At 42.9% G+C, this 26,050-nt stretch overlaps 1 protein-coding gene across 1 annotated transcript; it reads left to right on the top strand.

The window, feature by feature from the left end:
* Positions 1–26,050, top strand: Oit3 (oncoprotein induced transcript 3). The gene is made up of 9 exons (XM_005325925.5): positions 1–475; positions 4,303–4,677; positions 5,943–6,050; positions 10,663–10,785; positions 14,617–14,739; positions 16,027–16,187; positions 17,493–17,908; positions 23,327–23,426; positions 25,278–26,050. The coding sequence occupies exons 1-9, from the start codon at positions 415–417 to the stop codon at positions 25,449–25,451; spliced, it is 1,641 nt and encodes a 546-aa protein (XP_005325982.1). The 5' UTR covers positions 1–414; the 3' UTR covers positions 25,452–26,050.

The raw sequence follows: 26,050 nt of genomic DNA, 5'->3' as shown, positions 1-26,050 counted from the left end.
AAGTCAATTCCTAAAAGTCACTAACTTTTGACGGGAGGGGATGTCGCTCATTCAGAGTTCCCCTCTGGATAAGATCCTGGAGGTTTCATTGCAGGGAATTCTTGAGAGAAACAATAGGAGGATGAGGGACGTGAGGGTTGTGTTTTTCTCCCCCTCAAGAAAAATATCAGTAAACTGACCCTGTTGACAGCATAAAGCAGAGCTTCAATCTGGGGTCAAGGCCAGAGCAATGGACACCTTATCCCAGTCATCCTCATCCTCTTCCTCCGATACGGCCCCAGCCCAGACTGTGATAGTCTTTCTTCAGAAGAACTTAGAAGTCTTAAAAAAAAAAAAATGTGATTGAAAAGGGGACAAAGGAAAACTGGTACGAAGAGGACTTTCCAGTCTGTTTCTAGCCCTCCGTCCAGAAGGATGCCTCAGGTCCTGCTGTTCACCTGCCTCTTCATCACAGCCATCCCGCTGTCCTCCCTGGGTGAGTTTGGTGCCAAGAAGTTGGCACAATGTACTTTTCGTTGTTGCAATTTGCTATTGTGTACAGGTTGTTAAGAACTAGATTCCAGCGCCTCAAATACTGTTTCTAGAATCGTGTCAGAAAAGTCACTCATAATCTGTGAAAATTTACTTTCCGAGACTTTCTGTTACATGTTCCATTAGCCTCTTGCTTGGGCACCCAGAATTCTCATGGGCCTGCGGTCTCCAATACTTCTCCATGAACTAATTATTTATTGGCATATATGTAAGAGGAATTATGATCTCTGTTTTCTAGGCACTTTTATAGTTCTAACTTGAAGAGTAAAAAAAAAATGATTTATAGATTTGAGGATAGAATTTTCCTTTAATGAATGCAAGAGACTGAATGCTCTGTTCTCTGAAGCACACAGATCTGGATAAGACAAACTCATTAGTCCTGAAATACATAGGACTTTTTGCACAGACTAAGCACCTCTTAAAACTGCTTCTGTCTTCAGACTTGGCCCCAAATTAGCCAGCGAGGCAAGGGAAAGTCTCAGTTCCAGCTACTGACAGATTTCTCCCTTATTTCTTTCTCCAATAACTGGAGTTCTAACTGGAAGAGAAGGCAGGAGGTGGGATGGAGAGAACCAACCTCCTTGGCACTCTTGTGCAGCTCAGTATTCCACAATGATTTATTTCTTTGAGGCCACTTGTGCCTTGCCCTGGCATCTTTAAGGATACACATTAAAATCTAGATTTGAACAAGTTAGCAAGGCCCTAAGAACTTAGTGGACCCTGTCTCAAAATAAAAAAATAAAAAGGGCTGGGTGTGTAACTGAAATTAGTGTAGTATCCTGGATGGGATCCTGAACAGGGAAAGATGTAGGTAGAAAATAAGGAAATCTGGAAAAATATATATATATATGGACTGGAGTTGATAACGGGTTCTCAGTGATTCATTAATAGCGAAAAAGGCACCACACCACGTGAGAGCCTTGTGTATGTGTGATGGAAACTGGCTGCAGGGAATATGGGAACTCTTCTCACTTATTCTGCAAATCCAAAAACGTCCCTCCGAATAGACTTGAGCTCCCCGTCGTTAAACACCGGGTCTGCTGTCCATAACTCAATGGGCCACGCAGCAGCTCCCTCTTTCCTTCCCCCTCCTGGTCTACCCTCCCTCGGGCACCTCCCCTGTCCTCCCCTCATCCCCACACCCTTTCCAGACCCCCGGCCCTCACCCCAGCGCTTCTAGGATGCTGGACTCAATGCCAGAAGCCAGGCGTAGGGGGGACCTTTGGGGCTGGAGGGGTCGCTCTTCCTAGAGGAGAGGGGGAGCGCCCGAGACCCGGGGTAGAGGCTGGAAAGGACAGGGGAGGGGGAGGGGAGGCTGCAGGGGACGGGGGGGGGGACGGGGGGGGGTGGGGACGGGGGGGGGTGGGGACGGGGGGGGGGACGGGGGGTGGGGACTGGGAGGGAGAGGGACTAGGGCCAGGGCTTCCGGACCAATGGAGGGGGACGCTTCCGGACCTATGGGGGGGGACGCTTTCGGCCGGCTGCCTGGGGTAGCACACCCCGGCCCCGCCCGCCCGTGCGCCCTCGGCGGGGGCTGCCTGGAGCCCGACTCCCGCGCGGGAGGCAGCCCCGGGCCGTCCATCAGGAGGCCTCCCGCGGAGGAGTCTGCACCCCCTTGAGGGTCGATATGCAAAACACCGAATTGTGGCTCCGAATTGAGGCTGAAAACTCGAAAAAAAAAAAATTGAAGGATTTAACACCAGCGGCCAGATTATGAAAGGGCTGAATTATTGTCTTCAAAGGGGATGGAAAAGTTTATGTTAGAAAGTGTGGCTGGGCGCAGTGGCGCTCGCCGGTGATCACCGTCCCTCGGGAGGCTGAGAAAAGGCAGCCTCAGCCATTTAGCGAGGCCCTGTCTCCAAATAAAAAGGGCTGGGGATGCAGCACAGTGGGAAAGGGCCCCTGCGCTCAATCCCCAGAAAAAAAAAAAAAAAAACTCAAGAGTGAGATAGATAAATAGATATTATTTTATAGAAGATAGTGGGTAAATTTCTTTTCATGCCACAATTACCCTACCACAGGAAAGGAAGTGCACTTTTAGCAGCTCAGGAAATCACAGTTCACTTTAAGGGAAAACTTTATAAATCATGGAATAGTCATTATGAGAATTTCTGTAGAAGCCATTAAAGGTTGAGTGTCTAACCATTTCTTATAAAATTACAGCGAGGGAACTGAGTGAAATATTTCTATGAATTTGTAATCATCTATAAATTTGCTCTGGAAATCTTGCTTGGCAAGAGAGCAGGCAAAAGGAGTTGAACCCAGGACCTTGTGCATGCCAGGCAAGGGCTCTACCACTGAGCTACATTCTTAACCCACTGGTTTTTTTTTTTTTTTTTTTTTTTAACAGTTGTTGTTTTGTTTTGTTTTCCCTGGGTGTGTGTTGTTGTCTTCTTCTTCTTCTTCTTTTTTTTTTTTCTTTTCCTCGTTTTTAAAAGGAAGAGAATCTAAGGACATTTCTTAGCCTCCAGGGACATTAAACTATAATCTGTTTGCCCTGTTGCAATACCTCAGGGACATTTTAAAGAGAAAGTTGTTCCTGCCATCTGCAATTCTGCAAATGTGTTATTTCCAGAAAACGCAATATCCCACTTATTTTTTTGTCCTAAACTGTCACATTATCTGTGGGAACCACTTGCCAGTACACTGTGTATTTCAGAGCAGCTGATATGTGCCTGAAGCCTTTTCCTTTTCACTGAAGTGATCTTAGCACATTCTTTATCAAAGTCAAATTTCCACTAATGCAAAATTGTATCTATAATCTTTTTTACACATGACCATCCAATTTTTTTTTTTTTTAATTTCCAAAAAACACTGCAATACAGCCTCTCCTTTCTGGATAGCTGAGCTGAAATGTGCTATCCCATAACTGTTTGTTATTGTAATAAAATACCTAATTCCTCTTCCATAAGACAGTTCCAGATTTTTAAAAACTGATGTTTCTTCAATCTTCTTTTTTCCCCACACTGTAGTTCCCAGCTTATTCTCCAGGTCCTCTTCTAGAACTGGTCAACTTCCTCTGGACAAATTAGTCAAATTAGTCAATTCATTAAAAAAAAAAAAAATCCTCCAGATGTGAACACAGTGCTCAAAACATGGTCTTACCATGGCAAAGTTCACTGAGTAGAATTCTACCCTTCCCTATCTGAACAATTATCCTTCCATCAAATGATGATTCTGGATAAAAAGCATACTTCGTGCCTGTCGGTGGCGCTCACCTGTAATCCCAGCAACTCAGGAGGCTGAGCAGGAGGATTTGGAGTTCAAAACCAGCCTCAGCAACAGCAAGGCACTTAGCAACCCAGTGAGACCCTGTCTTAAATAAAATGCAAAATAGGGCTGGGGATGTGGCTAAGTGGTCCAGTGCTCCTGAGTTCAAAGCCCAGTACTACCTCCCCCGCAAAAAGCATAGTTTGACCTAACGCTCACATAGTTTTGAAATAATGTTGCAAATCTATGAATGTGTGAAGCATTTTTAAATCAAGTTGAGGAATCATAAATAGTTACTTTAGGGGACTTCAGACAATTTTTTTCTTGAATTCAAAAAAAGTCAAAATGTGAGTCCATAGGGCTGGGGTTGTGGCTCAGTGGCAGAGCGCTTGCCTGGCACATGTGAGGCACTGGGTTCAAACCTCAGCACCACATGTAAATGAACAAATGTACTATTTATTTATTTATTTATTTAATGTGAGTCCAGTAAGGTGGACTTGGGCGGTTGGGACTACTCTGAAACGTCACTAGGTGGCTCTGAGGTACCCTTTTCCTTCCCAGCCCTAGATCCTTGTTCAGCTTACATCAGTCTGAATGAGCCCTGGAGGAACACAGACCACGAGCTTGATGAGTCTCAAGGGCCACCTCTGTGTGACAACCATGTGGATGGGGAGTGGTACCGCTTCACGGGCATGGCAGGGGATGCCATGCCCACCTTCTGCATCCCAGAAAACCACTGTGGGACCCACGCGCCTGTCTGGCTCAATGGGAGCCACCCCCTAGAAGGCGACGGCATCGTGCAACGTCAGGCCTGTGCCAGCTTCAAAGACAACTGCTGCCTGTGGAACACCACGGTGGAGGTCAAGGCCTGCTCCGGAGGCTACTTTGTGTACCGTCTGGCCAAGCCCAGCGTCTGCTTCCACGTCTACTGTGGGCGTGAGTACTGCCCCGGCTGCTTTTTCCTCCCCAACAAGGCCAAATTGGAGACAGAGAGGAAAGTGCCACAGGAAATCCAGTCATGGTGACAGCAGTGTCCGAAATGAACAATGGCTGATCTGAGACCAAAGATACCTCCATATTGTGACCTTCCTTCCCTCCCCTTCCTTTAGAGATGGGGACTCGCTAAGTATCCAGGCTGGTCTCGAATTTATAGTCCTCCTGCCTCAGCCTCCTGAGTCACTGGGATTATAGGAATGAACATGCCACCAAGCCTGGCCCAGATTGTGATGTTTGAGATCTATTCCTCGAATTTCTGAAAAATTCCTGAAAGAAATAGGAAGGGAAAGGAACCATGACTTTGAACAGTTCTGGTTCATTTTGTCTTTATTCCTTTCAAACAAAACATCAGAAAATGAAATGTTGATTTAGGTCATTGAAATGGTGGACTTCCGACCTTTCTGAGTATGGAGGACCCTTTTAAAGGTGTCTGTGTAGGTCGGCTGATCAATCCACAGATAGATGTTCAGACCTCCATACGACAGCGTTGTACTTAGCATCCGTTAATTTGTTAAAATGATATATAATGGGAAGAAGCCCCTTGAGGTCAGTAATATTTTTAAGTGAATTTCTGTGTTATTAATACCATCAAAATCTTTGTACCTTTTAAAAATTTGCTGTGTTGGGGGATGGAACCAGGGGCTTTGCACATGCTAGGCAAGCTACATCTCCAGCCCCATCTACGTTTTTAAAAGTACAGAGTAGGACTTAATATTTACTTGGTCTATAACTCATGCTCCGTGGCATTTTAGATTTGCAGAAAACCTGTGGCCACCCACAGGCCTGACTGAAATTGGGAGTCATTGATCTAAATGACAGAAGCGCCCTGAGCACTCTTTCCTTTGAGTTAAAAAAACCCTGAGCCAGGAGAACTTCCTTGATGGTGGTTGGGAACTTGTGCCCATGGCTGCTTCCTGACCCCTTCCAGAGTGAGCGTGCTTCGGTGGTGGCGCACGCCTGTAACTCCTGCAGCTCGGGAGCCTGAGGCAGGAGGATTGCAAGTTCAAAGCCAGCCTCAGCAATTTAGGGAGGACCTAAAGAAACTGAGAGAGACCCTGTCTCTAAATAAAATATAAAACAGGGCTGGGGATGTGGCTCAGTGATAAAACACCCCTGGGTTCAATCCCTAGTACAAAGAGAGAGAAAGAGAGAGAGAGTGCATTCCAGTTGTCACCTCTCACAAGGGTGATTTTATCCTTCCATAGATTTTTATGATATCTGTGATGAGGACTGCCATGGCAGCTGCTTGGATACCAGCGAGTGCACGTGCTCCCCTGGAACCGTGCTGGGCCCTGATGGCCAGACGTGCTTTGGTAAGAAACTATCAGGAGGGAGAAACAGGCTGTTGGGATTGAAGGGGTCAATCAAAATCTCTCCCTGCCCCAGAGCTCCATCATTTTCCCAGTGTGTTTCTGCTGTTTGCCTTTCTAGCTCAGGACTAAAGCTCAAGTCAAATTTATGCTGTGATTAGCCACAGTTTGGAATTCAGCTGCTATAGGAGCCCCTAGCCCCTGTGGCTCTGTGGGACCTGAAATGTTGCTGGTGTGACTGAGATGGGAATGAGAGTTTTATTTTAATCTAAAAACCTATGTTTGGTTTAGTCATTGGAAATCCAAAAGTGTCTGGGGCAACTTGAGTAACTATAAATTTTATCTGTATTTACTAACTATAAATACAGATTAAATATTTCCGATGAAAATTTGGCATTCAAATGGAAATGTGCTATAAACTCTTTTCACAGTGTATTCCAAAAAAACTTGTATTATTTTCTTATGCCTCCAGGGTGTCTTCAGGCAGATATTAAAATACAAAATAAATATGTTTGTTTTAGCCTAGCATCTTTTTTTTTTTAAGTTGGACACAATGCCTTTATTTTATTTATTTTTATGTGGTGCTGAGAATCAAACCCAGCACCTCACACATGCTAGACGGATGCTCTACCTCGCTGAGCCAAAACCCCAGCCCACACATCTCATCCTTAATGTGTCTGGGGCATCTTTGCCCATCAAAGTCCCAAGTGCCTATCTGGGGCCTGTAGGCTGCAGAGATCATGAATCATCTAAATAATAGGCAGAGTTTTGGGTTCATGTGCACATGTCAATTTTAGTTTTTATTTAATTTCCGGTTAACAAAACTTATTTAGTTTCCATAACAAAATTTGTTATCAAATATTTAGTTTAATTTAATTTTTAAAAGTTTGTTTTAAGGGGCTGGGGATGTGGCTCAAGCGGTAGCGCGCTTGCCTGGCATGCGTGTGGCCCGGGTTCGATCCTCAGCACCACATACAAACAAAGATGTTGTGTCCGCTGAAAACTAAAAAATTAAAAAAAAATTGTTTTAAATGTAAGAATTTTAATTACTTATTTTAAATTACATAATTTTTTCCAGTTGCAGTGGCACATGCCTGTAAACCCAGCTGCTCGGGAAGCTGAGGCAGGAGGATCATGAGTTCAAAGCCAGCCTCAGCAAAAGTGAGGCACTAAGCAACTCAGTGAGATTCTGTCTCTAAATAAAATACAAAACAGGGCTGGGGACATGGCTCAGGGGCTAAGTGTCCGTGAGTTCAATTTTTGGTATCCAACAATGAAAAAATAAATAAATAATATAATATAACATATTTTTTTCAGCAGAGAGAAGACTGTAAGAAAATATTATATCAGACACACCCATACCCAGACTTAAATATTGCTTCCTTTTTTTAAAAAAAATATCTAAGTATAATTTTGCACATGGAAGTCATGCACTCTGTCCCAGTTCCTCCTCAGCCCTGGCCCTCCAGGGAAAATCAATGTTTTGAAGTCAGCATGGGTTCTTCTGGCCCCAGTTTTTGAGGCTTTCATCCTTTATGCTTATACCCACAATGCTGTACTGGATAGGATTGCTTTGTGTTCCTAGAATTAACAGGAGAACCCTGCCTTGTGCCCTAGGGGAGATTTTCTCTGGGGTGCACCTTAGGAAGGGATTCAGGGTACACGGAGTAATTGGCTGTAATTAACAATCAACCCCAAGTGACAATGGCCTACATAAGTAGAAACTTAGTTCTCCCTCATATTAAAAAAATCAGTCCCTAGGGCTGGGGCTGGGCTCAGTGGTAGTGCACTTGCCTGGCCTGTGTGAGGCACTGGGTTTGATTCTCAGCACCACGTAAAATAAATAAAGGACTATCAACAATTTAAAAAAATCAGTCCCAAGGTAAGTGTTCCAGGCTTGGAACAGAGGCCTCTAAGGAGACCAAGCCCAAGTGTGGCCACATCCTTACCCAGGGAAGCTGCTGGCCTCTGCCCACAGACCTCAAAGGCAGTACAATGAAGGTGGAAAAGAGGAGGTCCTCTTAAGGTTTTCCTCTTCTGACCATATGTTTCACTTCTACAACTTTTATGTGTTGATTTGGTTTTGATTCTGTCTTGTCTTTTTAAACATCTATTTTTGTTACTATCCTTTTCTTTTATCTTTGGACATTTTTAAAAAAAAATACTTGTGCCGTGCATGGTGATGCTTGCCTGTAATTCCAGTGTCGTGGTTCAGGAGGCTGAGGTAGGAGGATCTCAAGTTCAAGGCCAGCCTCAGCAATTAAGCAAGGCCCTAAGCAACGCAACAAGACTCCATCTCTAATAAAATACAAAAAGGGGCTGGAAATGTTGCTCAGTGGTTAAGTGCCCTTGAGTTCAGTCCCTGGTACAAAAAAAAAAAAAAAAAAAAAAAAACTTGTATCATAGGTTTCTGGATTACTCTGTTATCTCTGGTTCAAAGTTTCCTGTTATTATTTATTTACTCACTTATTTATTTTTGTACTGGAAATTGAACCCAAGGGCTCTTTACCACTGAGCCACACCCCCAGCCCTTTTTATTTTTTATTGTATCTTAGGGTCTGGCTAAGTTATTGAAGGCCTCACTAAATTGCTGAGGTTGGCCTCAGACTTGCAGTCCTCCTGCCTTAGCCTCCCAACTCACTGGGATTACAGGTGTGTGCCACCACACCCAGCAAAGTGTCCTGTTATCTTGCCTACTATTTTTCATGGTATATCATTCGTAGTATTTTATGGCAAACCCATATTCTGTTGTAATTATTCATTGGTGGCTCTCCACTCTCCTCCCCTGGTTTAAGGAAGTCTACTACAGAGCAGTTTTTCATGTGCCCTGCCAGGCATCACAGAAGCTTTACCAGTCCAGGCCAGGCCAAAGCTTACAAGTCTCTTGGCTTCAAGATCCTCACAGCAGTAGATGGGGTAGAGAGAGAAGATGGGAGGGGAGGGGATGGGGGATAGTAGAGGATAGGAAAGGTAGCAGAATACAACAGTCACTAATATGGCAGTATGTAAAAATGTGGATGTGTAACCGAGGTGATTCTGCAATCTGTATTTGGGGTAAAAATGGGAGTTCATAACCCACTTGATTCTAATGTATGAAATATGATATGCCAAGAGCTTTGTAATGTTGTGAACAACCAATAATAATAAAAAAAAGATCCTCACAGCATGTGGGAAGTAGAAATCCATTCTTCAAAAATAGCAGAGCACTGACTTTGGGTTTCCATTGTTTGTGAAGAATTTTCTCCCTTAAAGCCTCAGGCAGAGACTCTCCTTATTGCTTCTCTTGGCTACTTGGCAAAGTTCTTCTACCTTTGATTTCATTGAGAGATGTATTAGTCCATTTTCTGTTTCTGTGAGGAGGTACCCAAAGCTGGGTAACTTACAAAGAAAAGAGGTTTATTTAGCTCACAGTTCTGGAGGTTCAAGGGCATGGTGCTGGCATTGGCCCAGTTCTGGGGAAGGCCTCATGGCAAATGGCATCATGGCAGGAACATGTGCAAGAGGGAGAAATCACATGGCAAGACAAGAAGCCAGGGAGCAACTGAGGTCCCATAGGAACCACATGAATCCCTTCCAAGGACAGTGCCCCAGTGACCTAATAATCTCCCACTAGGCCCTGCCTCTTAACCTTGGCACACCAGGAACCAAGCTTCCAACACGCCTTTGAGTCCATAGGCTTAAACCACACTCTAACCTTAGCAGGGGGATACCTTTTCTGAGGTTCTGGACTTAGCAGCATTTCAGTTTCAGCTCATCTCCTTTCCTGGGCCAAGGCCATGCCTCCTGTTACTTAGAGAGTGTTTACACCCTAGTCCTTGTCTTCTGTCCTGCATCCAGGTCTGTTATTCCTGGGGGCCATGCAAAAGCTTCCTGTCTTAGAAGAAGGAAGGGGTAGGCATTTTTTTTTTTTTAAGAATTTTTAATATTTATTTTTTAGTTTTCAGCAGACACAACATCTTTGTTGGTATGTGGTGCTGAGGATCGAACCCGGGCCGCACGCATGCCAGGCAAGCGTGCTACCGCTTGAGCCACATCCCCAGCCCCAAGGGGTAGGCATTTGTTACCAGCGCAGCTTTTTCTTTGGTGTGTGGTAAAAGTCAATATCTTTCATTGGAATCTTTGAGAGGTTAACGATCATTGCTCAAGTATAATGTAAGACTTTTCCAATTTTAAAGATTGATTTGGAGGGCAGTTCTGATCAAGTTGCCACAGAAGACTGTCTCACAAAATATTGAGTGTTTTCTTCTGCACTGATTTAAAGCACAATTTCATGATTTAAAACACAATTGGCAGCTTTTCAGGAACTCATGGGAAAAAGTGCAATATACCAACACAAGTAGTAGGTGTGTTCAGGACACAAAAGCCACTTCATTTCCCCATAGTTTTTCCATTATGAGGAAGAAGTTGGCAAGTAATTAGACACCTTCCCCTCAGCAGAGGACAGATGAAAGAAGGACTTGGTTGGGGAGACCAGGTTGATAGAGGTGATGAGGGAGGACCACAGTGCTGGGTGGGGTTGTGCATCAGAGATGATGGTCCTGGAGATTCTGCAAGGAGCTGGGGACCAGATCACAGAGCCCAGCAGCGTGCAAACGGTGCGGTTTCTATTCCACAGATGAAAACGAATGTGAGCACAACAATGGTGGCTGCAGCGAGATCTGCGTGAACCTCAAAAACTCCTATCGCTGTGCGTGTGGGACTGGTCGCGTGCTAAGAAAGGACGGCAAGACTTGCGAAGGTGAGAGTGATCGAGGACAGGGCCCGGGGGAGCTGCCTTGGCCTTAGAGGAGAGAAACCCTTTGGCCGTGTGCAGAACTGACCAAAGAGGCTCCTTACCATGGGGGGTGCTGCCGCTGTGGACAGAATCCAGTGATGGGTTTTGCTCCAAGATTTAACAGGAGGGAATTTTGCAAGGAAGCTACGTTTTTACCAGGGAAACGGAAGTAAGGTATTTCATGTTTCTCAGACTTGAATGTGCCCATAAATTGCAGAGGATTTTGCCCAAGTGTGATTCAGTAGGTCTGGGATCAGGTCACGATATTGCATTTCTGAATAACTTCTAGGTGACGCCTGTGCTCCTGGTCCAAGGAGCACACCTGGAGTAGCAAACCAGCGGAGGCGAGGAGCATGAGAAAGGGCTCATAGGCTGCTTCTCAGCCTTCCCTGCTGCTGAGAACCCACCAGCCCCAGCAGGCCTCCTCCTGCAGGGCTGGGATGGGGCCTGGGAGTTCCCGCATTTAACAGATTCCGCTGGTGATCCTTACTGTCTTGGAATTCAGAAAACTGGCCACATGAAGCCATTTCCTCCCTGTATGCTTCCGTTTTACTGGAGATTAATATGACTTTTGGAAATAAATAAAACGACCTAATTTCAACAGCAGAGATGCTGTGTACAGGTTATAATACAAAGTAAAAAATCCTAATAATGCATATCAAAAAATTGAAATGAGAATTATCTATTATTTCTTATATTGAAAATAATTATACATATTTATGGGATGCCGTGTGATATTTTGACAATCTGTTGTTATGTGAGACTTACATACTTCCCTTCTCGAAGGCACATTTACTTTTGTAAATGATCACAGCTAAAATTTCATTACTTCTGCTTTCATAAATCTGAATTCTCAAGACACTGTTAGCAGAGAGTGTGGATGGAGCAATAAATGGCTTAGTTGTTATTATTTACAGAGGATATATGACTTGTCCCAAGAATAATTGAACTTGTAGATTAATAGAGCTGTGGTACTGCTTACAAGAATTCACTTCATTCTTGCTACATTCAAAACAACAAAATACTAACCCAGAAGAAAAAATTATGGCTAGTGTCCAAAATGTATTTCATGCAACAAAGTTTACTTATTAACTAAGGGAATATAATTGAAATATTAAACTGCTATCCCTTATAACAAGACTAAATGTACTTAAAATTTTATTGAGTAAGGATAATGTCCTAAATTCTCCCTAAATCTTAATTATTTCATGCCATATTTTGTGCATATTTGAATATTCATGAAGTGGTCCATGAGGAACAACTGTAATTATTCATGAGCACTTTATTGGAACTATACAGTTAATCTTCTATAATCCTAAAACCTAACAACCATAACTGAAAAATATTTTAGCAAAAGATAAAAATTATTTATGAGTAACACTTCAGAATTAATATGCCTATTTGTAACCCTTACATTTTAGTGATAGTCTAAATATTTGCTTCTTTAGTGGGACTATTAAATAATTTTATTTTTAAAACAATGAACAGCCCTTTTAAGTTTTAAAGTAATTATTATTGTTTTGTTTTATTGTAAAAGTGTAGGAAAAATATGAAGGAGTAAAAGGGAGATAATTAAAATAATCTACAACTCCCCTTGCTAGATATGCCCGTTTAAAACACTTTGGTATATCTTCTTGAGAGATTTAAATCCTTTAAGGCATTTCAGATTTTTAGTTTATTTTTTGTTTTGCATTTTTAGGCCTGAAAGTATCCCAAATGAACATTTTAGGGTGACCCCCTTCGTCTTACAAATATTGAAATTACAAATCAGAGAAATAAAGTGATTTAAGAAAGGTAATTTGGTCAATGGTAGAGCACTTGCCTAGCATTTATGAGGCCTTGAGTTCAGTCTCCAGTATAAATAAAACATTAGAAGTTGTCTAAAAATAGGAAAAAGGTCATTTTTTGGGGAAAAAGTTCCTAATAATGTTGATTTTCATATCTTGTAACATATTTTATGCTTTCTTCCACAGTTACAAAAATTTCAGCATTTCAAAACACCATAAACAGTGCTTATATTCTTTTAAATTATGCAGATTTATAAACTTAAAATACCTTTTAAGTTTTGCAAAGATTAATTTATTGCAAATTTATTTTCTCTATACAGTTTCACAAAAATTGATTTATTCCAAGTTAATTTACTCATGTTCCAAAGAATTAATTTTTCTAAACCATCATCAAACTAATAGTTTTATTTATACCTATAAATCAGTTTACATCTTTCCCTGTGCCTCTCAGATAATTTGAAACATTTCTTTCGATTATCTTAACTTAGAACAGGGGTCAGCGATTTTTTTTCTATAAAGACCAGACATTAAATATTTTAGACTCTATGGACCATACAGAATCAGTCAGAACTACTCAACTCTGGTCTGGTAGGGAGAAAGCTGCCATAGACAATAGGTTTTTTTTTTTTTTTTAATTGGGCATAGTTGTTTGCCAATAAAACTTTATATATAACAGCACATCACAGAATAGACTTTGACAACTCTTAACCTAGAAGATAATGTCCACAAAAGTTATTTTCCTCTAAGTTTAAAATAGCAAGGTATTTTCTCCAGTTTTCAACTGAGCATTTTTTCCTTTTTGTCTATTTTTAAAATGCAAAACATTAAAAGAGATTTTTTTAAAAACACCTCATAAGAGAAACGTTGTTTTAGTCAGCTCTCTTGCTGCAGTTGACTAAAAGACCTGACAAGAACAATTAGAGGAGGAAAAGTTTATTTGAGGACTCCTGGTTCCAGAGGTCTCAGTCCATAGATGGCTGACTCCTTTTCTTGGGGTTCGAAGTGAGGCAGAACACCATGGCAGAAGCATATGGCAAAGGAAGGCAGCTGGGGACATGGCACCTGGAAACAGAGAGCCAGCACTCCTCATCAGGACAAAAGATAAGCCCCAAATGCACACCCACAGTGACCCACCCCTCCAGCCACACCCTCCCTGCCTATACAGTTCACCCCTAAGGGGATTAATGCACTGATTAGGTAAAGGTTCTCATAAGCCAATTGTTTCACCTCTAAACTTTCTTGCTTTGCTTCACACATGAGCTTTTGGGGGAATACGTCATATCTAAACCATGAGAAATATCAACATCAGTTTGGTTGAAAGGATTTAGTATATTTCCAGGACTTTTTTTTTCAGTGCTGGGAATTTCACCCAGGGCTTGTGCCTGCTAGGCAAGCACTCTACCACTGAGACATGTCCTCAGCTTCCAGGCCTCACTTTTATAATGTAGTGTCAGACCAAGGTCCTTTACCCCCAGTGCTCTTGTCCCTAGAGATTCTAGGAGAGGGAGCATGATCCAGCCAACCCACAGCAACTCAAATCCACTTCACTGGCCTAGTTGAATTTCTACCCTGTGACACCCCCAAAATGTCAAATTGGGTATATTAAATGTTACAGCAATTAAAAAAGAACTTTTGGATCTTACTTCTACAATTCATACCTTTACTGTAACCATGACTAACCATGATGTGAGAAACACATCAGACAAAACCATCTTCTTTTTTTCTTCAATACTCAGGATGGAACCCAGGGACTGAGTTCATTGTACATGCTGGGCAAGTGCTCTACCACTGAGCTACATCCCCAACCCATAGACAAAACCAAATTGAAGGATATTCTACGAAATTCCTGGCCAGCTTAAGAGAATAGAGCTGTGGATATTGCAAGATTGCTCTTTGTAGTTATAGCATTAATAAACAGTTTTTTTGTGAGTTTACCTACATGTCTCCCGTGCCAGGCTCCTTAGAGAAGAGGATTACCTAACGTTTCCTTTCTCTGTTTCTACTGCAGACATTGAAGGATGCCATAATAACAATGGTGGCTGCAGCCATACTTGCCTTGGGTTGGAGAAGGGCTACCAGTGCGAATGTCCCCGGGGCTTGGTGCTATCTGAGGATAACCACACTTGCCAAGGTAGTACTTGGGCAGGCTTGACCTCTGCTCTGATTTAGACTTCCTCCTCCTCTGGGCTCCCTCCTCAAGTGTGTCAGATTCTCATCTTTCAGGACACAGCCCTTTGAGCGGTTGTGTGTCTAGGTCGTCATTCAGGTAGCTTTCCAAAAAAAAAGATCTCCAGGAAAAGATTTTCCAAGAGCAGACTTTCCTTTGCTGTTTCCCTTTGATTTTTTTTTTCTAATTTTTATGCCTAATAATACAGCTACACATTTGGAAGTTGAAGACATCAATGCAGCTCTCTTTTCTAACAGAAAATAGAGTCGAAGCTAAGTTGAACCCACCCCAGAGAGTAGGTTCTTCTCCCATCCACAGTTCTCTGGGAACTATTATCGGAAAATTTACTTCTTAATGTCCAGAATATTAATTTTTTTAATCTAGCAAATAATTAGCATCTATTTCTTATTTTTTTAATATATTTCCTGTTGTTCTGGTGTGTCTTCACATATTGGATTCTGATAATACCCATTAACTATTTGTAGGATTTGGAGAAAGAAACACAGAAATGTTGAGGAAAAGTAATCTTTTTAATATTAAGCTGAAGTGGAGTTTACAGTCAGAGTTTATGGTTTACTGAGCAACGCAGGGACAATTTGGAACCCTTTCTCAACTGCACTAATACTGTGTTTATTACCTCTGTTTTATGGGGCAATAATTAACAGTAAAATCAAACCAGAGTCATTGTGTCATTTAAGCCTGTATCAAAGCAGTGCTTTTCTGTTTTGCCAGTAAATTATGTTGGTGCTAAAAGCTAACCCTCTAGGTGTTTCACTTATGGAGTTATGCCACATATTGAACCAAATGTTTGCTGCAATTACACTTGAATATGATATTTCCTATTTTGAGGAACAATATATTTCAGGAGCATTACTTGGCCATGACCTTGGTAGTTAAGAATCCTGGTTTTATTCACCAACTTGTTTTGAACTTCGTTGATTTCAGAGCAGGTGACATGGACATCATTTTTTTCCCCAGAAACCTTCCTTATCTTTTCTCCCAATTCAGGTTTTATTTATTTATTTACCAGGTATTGAACCCAGGAGCATTTAACCACTGAGCCACCTCCCCAGCTCTTTGTTGGAGACAGATTAATGGTGTTGCTAAGTTGCTTGGGGCTTTGCTAAATTGCTGAGGCTGGCTTTGAACCTGTGATCCTCCTGTCTCTGCCTCCCAAGCCTCTGGGATTGCAGGTGTGTGCCACCAAGCCCAGCTGGGTCACGGTTTTAACAGCAGCCCTCTTTCATGCAGTCCCTGTGTTGTGCAAGTCGAGTGCCATTGAAGTGAGTGTCCCCAGGGAGCTGGTCGGTGGCCTGGAGCTCTTCCTGACCAACACTTCCTGCCGAGGAGTGTCCAATGGCACCCATGTCAACATCGTCTTCTCCCTCAAGACATGTGGCACCGTGGTCGATGTAGGTTCCCCCCTGTGGGCACTTGGGAAAATGCCAAAAGCTGGTTTCTTGGGGGGGTGGTTGGCAGAGGGATACAGTAGGGCTTGTGTCATAGATGAGACATCTCCACGCAAAAGAGCTGAGCCCCAAACACCTATGTCATTCAATTAATAAACACATTATTGAACACGTGCTATGGTGCTGTCATGGTGAGAATATGGAATTAAGAGTTCTGCCATTCCTGTTCTCAAATAGCCCTCTGTCTCCCATACATGCAGGTATTTTCCTGCGTGCATCAGCACCGGTGGCACTAGGAGGCTGGCTATATCCTCTTTGAGAAGTCATTTTATTTGAAGAAAGTGACTAATTGAGATGATGGTTCATTTGTGATGTGGTGAATGAGTTCAAGTATCGAAGCAGGTGGAGGTAAAAGGCTTATACTTTCATCCAAATATTGCACACAGTCCTATGCCAGCAAGTCTGAGAGGCATTGAAATAAGAGGCCTGTCTCATAGGAACTTGTGCAGCTGCCCTGAGAGGACAACATATAAAATATAAATAAGAAATGAACTGTGAGATAGATGACAGGGACTCTAGGAGTCCCATAAGGGGACAAGTGGGACTTGGATTAGGGTGGAAATGTGTGCAGGACTCACTCAGAAGCAGAGGACAAGAAAGAAGCTTTTAGGTGGGCACCAATGAGAAAAGTCTGAGAGAGGGGAATATTCAAGCCTGTGTTGAGGTGGCCGTGACCAGGTGGAGCTTGCCTGTCTGGCAAGGAGTTCACACATGGTCCCACTTTAGGCAGGTTGTGTGGATTCTTTCTGTGGATGATCAAAGGAAATGCCGCCATCATGCTGGCACCGCTCTCTGGTGCATGGCAGAGAGGATGGCATTGGAGATGAAGATCTGAAAATCATCTGCGCTGTCGTGAGCGCCTGCACCTGGGCGTGGATGAGTCCTGCACAAGGCTGTGCCTGCAGCAGGATTGCCAGGTCCAGAATTCCTGAAAAAATAACTTGCAGATGCCACCCTTTTCTAAAATACCAGAGCTTGGAATTTGCTGAATCCACATGCATCAGGTTTTATGAGCAATGCTCCAAAGGAATGTGTGCGTTAATCAAGAAGTAGCACATAAAACTCTCAGTCAGGCTGTCTCACTAATAGGGCTATAAAAAATAAAGCCTCCAGTTCAGACAACCAAATGGTGTGTTTTGATATAAACAGATGTTTGGAGAAAGCTAATGTGAGAAGTTGGGGGGGGGGGAGGACATCTCTGTAGAAATAAACAAAATCTCTTCCTCTCCTTGCCCTGGCCTGGCTCAGGTGGTGAATGACAAAATCGTGGCCAGCAACCTGGTGACAGGTCTACCCAAGCAGACCCCAGGGAGCAGTGGGGACATCATCATACGGACCAGCAAACTGCTGATCCCGGTGACCTGTGAGTTCCCCCGCCTGTACACCATTTCTGAAGGATACGTTCCCAACCTTCGCAACTCCCCCCTGGAAATCATGAGCCGGAATCACGGCATCTTCCCGTTCACCCTGGAGATCTTCAAGGACAATGAGTTTGAAGAGCCGTACCGGGAGGCTCTGCCCACCCTCAAGCTTCGCGACTCCCTCTACTTTGGCATCGAGCCCCTGGTGCACGTGAGCGGCCTGGAGAGCCTGGTGGAGAGCTGCTTTGCCACCCCCACGGCCAAGGTCGACGAGATCCTCAAGTACTACCTGATCCAGGACGGGTAACTATGTGCCCCACCGCTCCAGCAGTCCAGGCTGTCACCAGATTTTTATTAGTTCAGGAGCCCTTTATTAACATCTTGGAGGGGAAGACATGGGAAAGAAAGGAGAGCACAAAATGATATTGGGTGCCGTGTCACACGCCTGTAATCCCAGTGGCTCGGGAGGCTGAAGCAGGAGGATCACAGGTTCAGCCAGCCTCAGGAACTTAGTGAGATCCGGTCTCAAAATAAAAATAAAAAGGGTTGGGGATGTGACTCAGTGGTAAAGTGCCCTGGGTTCAATCCCTATTACAAAAAAAAAAAAAAAAAGAAAAAGAAAGAAAGAAAGAAAGAACGAACTCCGAAGTAACTAACTGGTACCAAAACAACATGCAGAAAAGCAATTTGGAAATATAAATATCGAATTTGATGGAACAAAATAGTATATTGAATAATTTTCCATTTTTAATGCCTGCAGGATACCTAGGAGGGCCAGGTCAGTGGGCAGCTGGATATGTGTATCAGGCTCAGGAACAAGGTCAAGACTAGAAGGAAGACAGGGAACAGCTCCGTTGATAGCTGGGACTGTAGGATCAGAGGAGGCTGGGTGTCTGTGAGGTGGGTGCTGAGCCTGTTGGGGTGGCTGAGATCACATGGGCAAGAGGAGGTGAAGCTGACACGGGAGCCAGGAACTTTCCACCCAAAGTCAAAAGAAATGAAATGAAGCCCAAGAGCAAGAATACACAGGCAAGAATTTGGAGTTTTAATTCAAGGACAGGGGAACAGCACGAAGGGAGAGAAAAATTCAGGCTGCCTGCTAACCAAGGAAGGGACCTGTCTTGGCGCCATCCTGGTCCCTGTGGTTGGTTTAAGAATTGGAGGGTTAGGGCTGGGGCCGTGGCTCAGCCGCAGAGCACTTGCCTAGCACATGCTGAGCACTGGGGTTGATCCTCAGCACCACATGAATATAAATAAATTAAATAAATGTATTTTAAAAAGGAACAAGAGGGTAAGAAAACACACTGCAATAGGCGGGGGGCAGTAGGAAGAGATAGTTAGTAACAGATTATGAATTAAGGCCTGACAGTGTATCCTCCATTTTGCCCCCATTCTGGTCCTTGCCTCAAAGCTGCAAGAGTAGACTCCTCTCTTAATAAGGATCCTCCTGAGGATCCTTAGTGAGTGCTGTAGGTACATTGAGGTATCACTGAAAATCTGAATGCTAACAACCATTGTCTACTCTTCCCTGGAAAATTACAATCACATCTCAAACTCATAGTGTTATCTCATGAGTTTCTTCCTCCTTCTAAATGTCAGTTGGGACAAGTCTCACGCGGGGTCAGGAGCTGCTGCTGCCCAGCCTGGGAATGGTCCAGTAAGTGCCACACAAGTGAGCCCCGGGTTCTTCCCTGTACTCTTGGCCTGCAGGCTCTTGGAAGTTTCTAGTTTGCTTTAGCATCTTCTCATCTCTCACCACAGCCTTCACCTGCTGCTGTCAATCCCTTGCACAGTGATTTTTCAACCCTTGGTGCTTATTAGGATCAACTGAGAAACTTATTTTAAAAAAGCAACACCCAACCCAGGCCTCTCTCTCTGCTACTCTTGTCTTAATTCCAGCCCTGGACCAGGAAAATGGCTTCCTACCCACCCCTCGAAAACCTCAGCTCCACAAAGTCCCCTGAGAATTCATTGGAGAGAAAAATATGATCTCATCCCAGCCCTCCTGAAAATGTTTTAATGTCTCCTTCTTACCTTTGGTGGGTGAATTTAGTTGTTTTCCAGGAGGGCTTTCAGCCTCAGATTCCTGCAGCCTTGGTGGCTCATTTTCACAACAGGGACAATTCATCATTCTGAGCAGCCTTGGGAGGTCAGTCATGACGGGGTCTGTGGTGGAGGGGATCTGTAGCCCTTTGGATTTCTTGTCATACTTAAGTGATTCCCAGAAAGTTTTAAAATGAAAAGCAGAAGCATCATTTTGAAGCATCATTTTTTCTTTCATATCTCTCTCTCTCTCTCTCTCTCTCTCTCTCTCTCTCTCTCTCTCTCTCTCTCTCTCATCACACACTTAGTGCTGATTAAGGAGAACTTTTGCTCCTTTTTAATTTTCTTTAACTGCCTTAATGGAGTATTCTTCAACGACAATGAGTGGACATGTTTAAAGACTATAGTTTGTGGGGCTGGGGATGTGGCTCAGGCCGTAGCGCGCTCGCCTGGCATGCGTGCGGCCCGGGTTCGATCCTCAGCACCACATACCAACAAAGATGTTGTGTCCGCCGAGAACTAAAAAAAATAAATAAATGTTAAAATTCTCTCTCTCTCTCTCTCTCTCTCTCTCTCTCCTCTAAAAAAAAAAAAAAAAAGACTATAGTTTGTTAGGTTCCAGCATAAACGCGGTGAAACCATTCCTGTAATCAACATCATGAACATTTCACACGCCCTAAAAGCATGTGTGGGGCCCTGGGTTCAATCCTCAGCACCATATAAAAGTAAATAAATAAAATAAAGTTTTTTTAAATAAAGAATGATTTACCTTTAATAATAATAATAATAATATCTGTGAAATTTGCTTATCTATTTGTTATTTAGACTTTTTGTTTCATATAGTTCTAAGAATTTACCCTATTTATTTTTCTAACCCTTAGCAAATATAAGAGAGAATATGTGTGTGTGTGTGTGTGTGTGTGTGTGTGTGTGTGTGTGTGTGTGTGTATCAAAAGAAAAGGGCAAATGTGAGAATTGAAAACCCATATGGTAGGCAGGCGAATAGCACCATCATAGGGATAAGAGGGATAGATGGGGAAATAACCCTACTCAGCCAGGCTGCAGCCCTTAGCCTCTGACCTTGGCCTCTTCCAATTCCTGCTTCTGCCAGATGGAATTACTGGCAATTCACACTGGCATTCCTTGTCGCCTCCTGATGTGGGACTGCTGTTTCCTCGGCCCCACCTTTTCTTCTATCTGATTCTTTTTGGCCCTTCAAGATTGAGCAGGGGTTTACTTCCTCCTTGAAGCCTTCCCCTCTGTGTCCCATGGTGATCTAAAAGCCCTCTTTCCCTTTCTTTCTTCCTCAATGCTTAGCAGAATTGGTGGTGGGGGGGGCATCATTAAATATTTGTTAAGAGAATTATAAATGAGCATACCAGTAATTTGGGGCTAGTTCACAAACCAAAAATAAACACACTGCACTTTACTTCTATTCATGAATTATTTGGTGATAATCATTTTAAAAATTATTCATTGCCTTTAGCTTACATTTAAATCAGGCCAGTTATCTCCTGAGGAGGAACATGTCCAATTCACTTCCCACTGATTTTAGTTGGTACACCCTCCGAGAAGGCAAGACAATTTAATGCTCGTCTAAGAAAAATATAATTAGAAAGTGAATTTCAGAAAAAGAAACATTGGATTCTAAAGTCCAGTGTTGAATAACATTTTCATAAATAACTATTTTGGCTTCTCCTATTATCACTTTCTTTTAGGATATGAACTTGGAGTTGTCAGAACTGGAATTCTGTAATCATAGCAAACAGTAAGTCAAGAGTAGAAATCCGTCCTGGATTCTATTCTGTTATATGATATCTTATAATATCATTTTGTCTTTTAAATAAGGATAATGATATTTTTAAAAAAATTTTTAGTTGTAGATGGACACAATACCTTTATTTTATTTATTTATTTTTATGTGGTGCTGAGGATTGTGAGGGCCTCATATGTGAGGTGCAAGTGCTCTGCCACTGAGCCACAAACCCAGCCCAAGGATAATAGTATTTTAGATAAACAAATGGAAGATGCTGAGGGCATTTAAATGAAAAGCATGATTTCAATATTTAGTATTACTATTGTTAACCTAGATATCTAGATACTAGGCTAGCAAGGGCTTTTTTTTTTTTTTTTTTTTTTAAGTACTGGGGAGTGAACCCTGAACCACTTTACCACTGAGCCACCGCCCTGATCCTTTTTATTATTTATTTATTTTTATTTTTATTTTCAGACAAGATTTTGCTAAGTTGCTCAGGGCTTCATTAAGTTTCTGAGGTTGACCTTGGACTTATGATCCTCCTGCTTCAGGATTCTCTGGGATTACAGGCCTGCACCATCATGCCTGCTAATATTACTCCTTTTTATATTTATTTTTTTTGTGGTGCTGGGGATCAAACCCAATGATATGGAGCTACAGCCCAGCCCCAGCATTGCTCATTTTCATGTCCTCTGCAGCACTCAGCAGGGGGTCTTGCACGGTTTAGGTGTGCAAACAGTACTTACAACATAACTGGAAGAAGGTGGAAATTACCTTTACCTCGAGAAAATAAAAATGAATAGATATAAGAAACAGCAGAAACCAGATCATCTGTTTAGATCCTCTCCAACTTGGTGGAATAAGGTACCAGTAGTAATATAAGTCGAGATTCCTTATTTTCAACAACTGAATGAAATTTTTCAACAGCAGCAAAACAGTGGTTAACAATGAACTAGATCACAGTCCTTAAGCATATGGAGCTGGAACCTCATTTCATCGACTTTTGTTTCTGATACCCACTTTTTTATTGGCCTGGTATCAAACTATGAGACACCCATTAAAAGGCAAGTGTGCCCAGGAACAAAAGGGTCCCTTTAGCATTTAGAAAGGAACAAGCCATACAAAGGTGATCCTTGGCCTGTAGGAGAAAATGCTCATCTAAAGATGTGACTAAAACCATGACAGGGAGCATCGGTCACACATCTTTTCCCCAGCTAACCCTGAGGTAAACTCCCAAGCCCTTCACCTTGAAGTTTATCATGACATTTAGAAGAGGAATTAAGACAATTTGAGGTGAATGACTTCTCCTCAGGAGTTATTCCCTAAGTTAAATATGTACCAGTTTTTTGATGCTTGGATTGTGCCATGTTCACTTTTTTTGGAGGGGACATAGCAGGAATTGAAGTCAGGGGTACTCGGCCACTGAGTCACATCTCCAGCCCTATTTTGTATTTTATTTAGAGACAGGGTCTCACTGAGTTGCTTAGAACTTCGCTTTTGCTGAGGCTGGCTTTGAACTCGTGATCCTCCTGCTTCAGCCTCCGGAGCTGCTGGGATTATAGGCATGAGCTACCGTGCCCTGGCATATGTTCACTTTTGTATCCCCTTTAGTGATTGGTGTCTTTTTGAAATAAATGTTATTCGTGTTGCTAATACTTAAACATATTCACCCCCCAGGAAATGCAGGGCCCATTTGTAGGCTCATCAGACAAAGGTACGGTCAGACTCACTCAGCAAGCAGGGCTTGCCTGCGGAGGCCTCCACAGGAAGGGAATGACATTTTTCCTTCATTCTCAAAAAGCTGAGTGCAGCCCAGCCCGCTCCACCCACTTTCCTCCCCCTGGGCCAGATGTGTTGGCAGGATTGTTTTTCCAACTCTGTGGAAATGCTTCTGTCTTACGTGCTGTCCGTGCTACTTCCAGCTGCGTCTCGGATGACTCGGTGAAGCAGTACTCATCCCGGGATCACCTCGCCAAGCACTTCCAGGTCCCCGTCTTCAAGTTTGTGGGCAAAGACCACAAGGTGAGCCGAACACTTTTATCTTGTCACCCCAGATCTGAGCTTCCTTTTTGGTGTCCCAGTGTGTGATATTCTAAGACCCCTGAGAAAATACAGGGAAACTGGCCACCAAGAAGCTCAACACCTCCATGCATGTCACAAGTGCCAGTAACTGTGCTTCTTCAAAGAGAATATACTACAGGATGGTAGTTTGAAATCTGGGGATCAGATGAGGATGAAGAAACCAGTGTGTGGTCAACTACAGGCAAAGGAGGTGGACAGGAAACTCCCAGAGCAGACAGGGAAATGGGAAGTGAAAACAGTACCTAGAATGCCAATTGCAAGACACCACTTTATAACTTTATATGTATCAAATCTATACAAATTACAAATTAAAACACTTGGTTATAAGGAGAAGTATACAATGGCCCAACAAATTGGCATACTTTCTGGAAAGTTATCTGATAATGTGTAATTATAACCATTAAATCATCATATTCTTTTATCTAAAAATTCTCATTCTGGCAGTTTCTCAAAGACAAAACCAAAACAAAGGGGTTTGTTGGTTGGTTGCGTTTATAGAACATCATTTTAAGGAAGGAAGGAAGTCCACAAACTAAGCTGAGGGTATATAAATTTAATTCAATATTAAGCAGTTATTAAAATGATAAAGATGAGAAAAGCAGACATGAAAAGTGTCATAGGGATTTTTATGTGCATATTGAATATGCTACATTAAATACACACACACACACACACACACACACACACACACACGGGGATAAAGGTTAGAAAAGTATATACCAAAAAGGCTTTAGTGTGACAACATGGAATTTTTTTGTCATCATTACAGTTGTTGAAGTCTTTAAGCTAAAGGAAGCCAGAGAGCCAGGTGTGGTGTTTCACAGCTATAATCCCAGCAGCTCTGGAGGCTGAGTGAGGCAGGAGAATCACAAGTTCAAGGCCAGCCTCAGCAAGGCCAGACTCTATTTCAAAATTAAAAACATAGAAAGGGCTGGAGATGTAGCTCAGTTAAATGCCTTAGGTTCAACCCCCAGTATGGATGGAGGGATGGATGGATAGATAGATAGATAGATATAGATAGATAGATAGATACATAGATACATAGATAGATAGATAGATGATAGAATAAAGGAAGTCAGAAGGTGCCATTCTTTCTCATGCCTCCTGTATGTGTGTCCCTGTCCTTCCTGAAGGCCTGCTGAAGTGGTGCCTAATCCTCATCCCCTCCTCCTCTAGGCAGTGAGCCTCAGGCAGCTTCTTATAGAGAAGAATTAGGTCACCAAAGAAGCGCAGGAGCCAGTGTTTTTCCCAGACCTGGATGTGAAGAATGAGATGTTGCTTAACAAAACTCTCTTCTGCCCCAGCCCAAATCAGAAGTTACTGGTGCGGGTTTTAAATTATCCATGTGGCTCAAATTCCAACTTCACCACATTATTAAATATGTTAACTGGAAAAGTTTCTTATTAAGTCTCAGTAAAATAGGGACAGGGTCATGTCTAGCTCAGAGTGTCCTATTAGGACTGAGATGACATTTGTGGACATTTAGTGTTGTGTCTGGCTTCTATGGGTCCCTCACAGTGGCATCTGTTTTCTTTTCTTTTTTTGGGTGGGGGTGGGGGTGGGGAGACCAGGGATTGAACCCAAGGGCACTCAACCACTGAGCCACATCCCCAGCCCTATTTTGTATTTTACTTAGAGACAGTTGCTCAGCACCTTGCCATTGCTGGGGCTGGCTTTGAACTTGCCATCCTCCTGCCTCAGCTCCCAAGCTGCTGGGACTACAGGTGTGCGCCACTGAGCCTGGCAGTGGCATCTATTTTTATTTAATGAAGCTCATTATCACCTTTTCAGGAAGTGTTCCTGCACTGCCGGGTTCTTGTCTGTGGGATGCTGGACCAGCGTTCCCGTTGTGCCCAGGGTTGCCACCGGCGAGTGCGGCGTTCAGCAGAGGAAGGAGAGGACTTGGAGGGCCTGCAGAGCCATGTACTTACTGGTGGCCCGATCCTCATCGACTGGGAGGACTAGTTGGTGGTAACACCAGAGTCCCTGATTTGAGCCACACTCCTCTCTGGAACTTCTCCCCACAACCTTCCAGAACTTTCTAGAACACCTGCGTGCTTTTAACTGGGTACTGTGCGTTTACACAAACTCCCAGAATGGACTCACTAATTCTACTTCACTGGGTTGGAAGAGGCCACAGCACTGCTGACCAGTGTGGCCTGGGTGGGTCTTCCTAATGTGGAAAGCTAAGCACTCCACAGAGAAGGCTCTTCCATCTCCTTTGTTTCTTTCCTACAATAAAATAACTCATGTATGATGTAATAGGACCACTAAAATCAGAACCTGGGTATAATGTTTCAAGTTAGAAGCTTAAAACAAACCAGTTACTAAAGGTATGTCCTAAATACCCAAAGACTCCCTAAATAAATAAAAATAATTATACCCCGAAAACTCAATTCAAACAGAATTCAAATAGAACAGAGGATTTGGAAGCTCATCAATAAAACAATGTGTAATAAGAACATGTTATTTAGTTTTTCTCTTGCATAATATTTTCTTTTGATGTTTTATATTGCCTTAAGTGAAATATTTTTACTTAATAAATGTTAATAAGTTTACCAACA

This window comes from Ictidomys tridecemlineatus, chromosome 1, assembly GCF_052094955.1.
Source record: "Ictidomys tridecemlineatus isolate mIctTri1 chromosome 1, mIctTri1.hap1, whole genome shotgun sequence".
NCBI lineage: Eukaryota > Metazoa > Chordata > Mammalia > Rodentia > Sciuridae > Ictidomys > Ictidomys tridecemlineatus.
Note: the sequence above shows the minus strand (reverse complement) of the source record. Positions and strands in the feature narration are given on the sequence as shown.

What these genes read in the sequence shown, in the direction of transcription:
- Oit3 (XM_005325925.5), top strand. Translation starts at nt 415, where the DNA reads ATGCCTCAGGTCCTGCTGTTCACCTGCCTCTTCATCACAGCCATCCCG. An exon ending in CTTCCACGTCTACTGTGGGC is followed by an intron (nt 4,678 to 5,942) that starts GTGAGTACTGCC and finishes ATCCTTCCATAG; the next exon opens with ATTTTTATGATATCTGTGAT. An exon ending in GGACGGCAAGACTTGCGAAG is followed by an intron (nt 10,786 to 14,616) that starts GTGAGAGTGATC and finishes TTTCTACTGCAG; the next exon opens with ACATTGAAGGATGCCATAAT.